This window comes from Protobothrops mucrosquamatus, unplaced genomic scaffold (assembly GCF_001527695.2).
Source record: "Protobothrops mucrosquamatus isolate PMUCROS unplaced genomic scaffold, P.Mucros_1.0 scaffold5421, whole genome shotgun sequence".
Classification (NCBI taxonomy): Eukaryota; Metazoa; Chordata; class Lepidosauria; order Squamata; family Viperidae; genus Protobothrops; species Protobothrops mucrosquamatus.
Genome location: NW_015391280.1, coordinates 61,640 through 62,965, shown reverse-complemented (window position 1 = coordinate 62,965; position 1,326 = coordinate 61,640). Strand labels below are relative to the sequence as shown.

The window sequence follows — 1,326 nt, the reverse complement described above, 5'->3', positions numbered from 1 at the left end:
TCTTTATGGCAACCCCTGAGATATTGGAACACTGCTATCATGTCCCCCCTCGTCCTTCTCTTCGTTAAATTAGACATACCCAATTCCAGCAGCCGTTCCTTATATGCTTTAGCCTCCAGTCCCCTAATCATCTTTGTTGCTCTTCTCTGCACTCTTTCTAAAGTCTCAACATCTTTTTTACATCGCGGTGACCAAAACTGCATGCAGTATTCCAAGTGTGGCCTTACCAAGGCATTGTAAAGTGGTATTGTCAAAGGAAATTCAGGCCCACCCCTTTCCCTCTTTTAAAACGTCCCCTCCCAGTTGGATTCTCTTGTGAATGTTCCAAGGGGTGTACTCACTCTCATGAGAGTAACAATTTCATCCATGTAAGGTCGGATGTGGCTTCTCACGAAAGACACCAGCATTCCCAGCTGCTGGAAAAGGAACTAGGAAGGGGAGAAAGAGCAAAAAGGACGGGCGCGCTTTGAAGGGAGGGTTTTCAATCCTCACCACCCTCCCACTACACACACTCTTTTGCTTCTATGTCTTGCTATCCCCCACCCACCCGAGCACACATTTAATTTCAGCAGCTCACAACCCTGGGGCTGTGGTTGTGCCGGAATCTCGGGGAGGAGTGTGCTGAAGCACTTAGGCAAGCGCAGTGGCGAAGGCTGAAGTTCCAGGCATGCAAATACGAACACCACAAAGAGCCCCGAAGTTTTCCAAGCCCGCTTTTTCCCAAGCCTGTCCCTGCCCTTCCTCAGTTCCTCCGAACACGCTTTTCCCTGTTATCCCTAAAGTTTCCTTCTCTGCGCGCCCAGCACCCTCTTTGGGAAATGAGACAGCAGAAAACCGAGGTGGCTTGCAAAAAAAGAAAAAAGAAAAAAGAGAGAGGTGGTTAAGTTTCAGGCCGCGAACACCACGATCAAGAGAGATTTTATAGGATTGGTGCAAATCGGGACCCCCACCGGATCGTCCACCTTGACGACGCAAAACAGAGCAGAGAGAGAGAGAAAGGGACCAAGTTTGGGGGTGGGGGAAATTGTGAGGGAGTGCTGTGAAAAAGAAGTAGCAAGAAAGGTGCTTCCTGTTCTGTCTTTGGTTAGGAAGTTGAGAGGCTTTGTAGCCAACTCAGGAAGTGCTCTTTTTTTTGGGGGGGGGGCACTGAAATGCCAAGTGTACCCACCTCGGCTCTTCTCCCCAGTACACTATCACCATCTTCTTTTACCTGCAAATTTGTAAAGACAGTAGGCAAAGTGCATCAAAGGCAAGGCCAGGTCCAGCCAGGCAACAAAGCTCGGATTACCAAAATGGGGGCTTCGGCAACGGCTCAGGGGGTTTCAC

General features: G+C 49.5%; 1 protein-coding gene across 1 annotated transcript in view; it reads right to left on the bottom strand.

Moving 5' to 3' along the window:
- Window positions 1-341: 341 nt before the first annotated feature.
- LOC107299759 (serine/threonine-protein kinase mTOR-like) overlaps window positions 342-1,326 on the bottom strand; it is a gene marked incomplete at its 3' end in the record, with an annotated part of 13,961 nt that continues 12,976 nt past the window's right edge. The window contains exon 15 of the mRNA XM_015829099.1: window positions 342-428. Coding sequence (XP_015684585.1) covers window positions 342-428 — 87 coding nt within the window. The remainder of the gene's footprint in view (window positions 429-1,326) is intronic.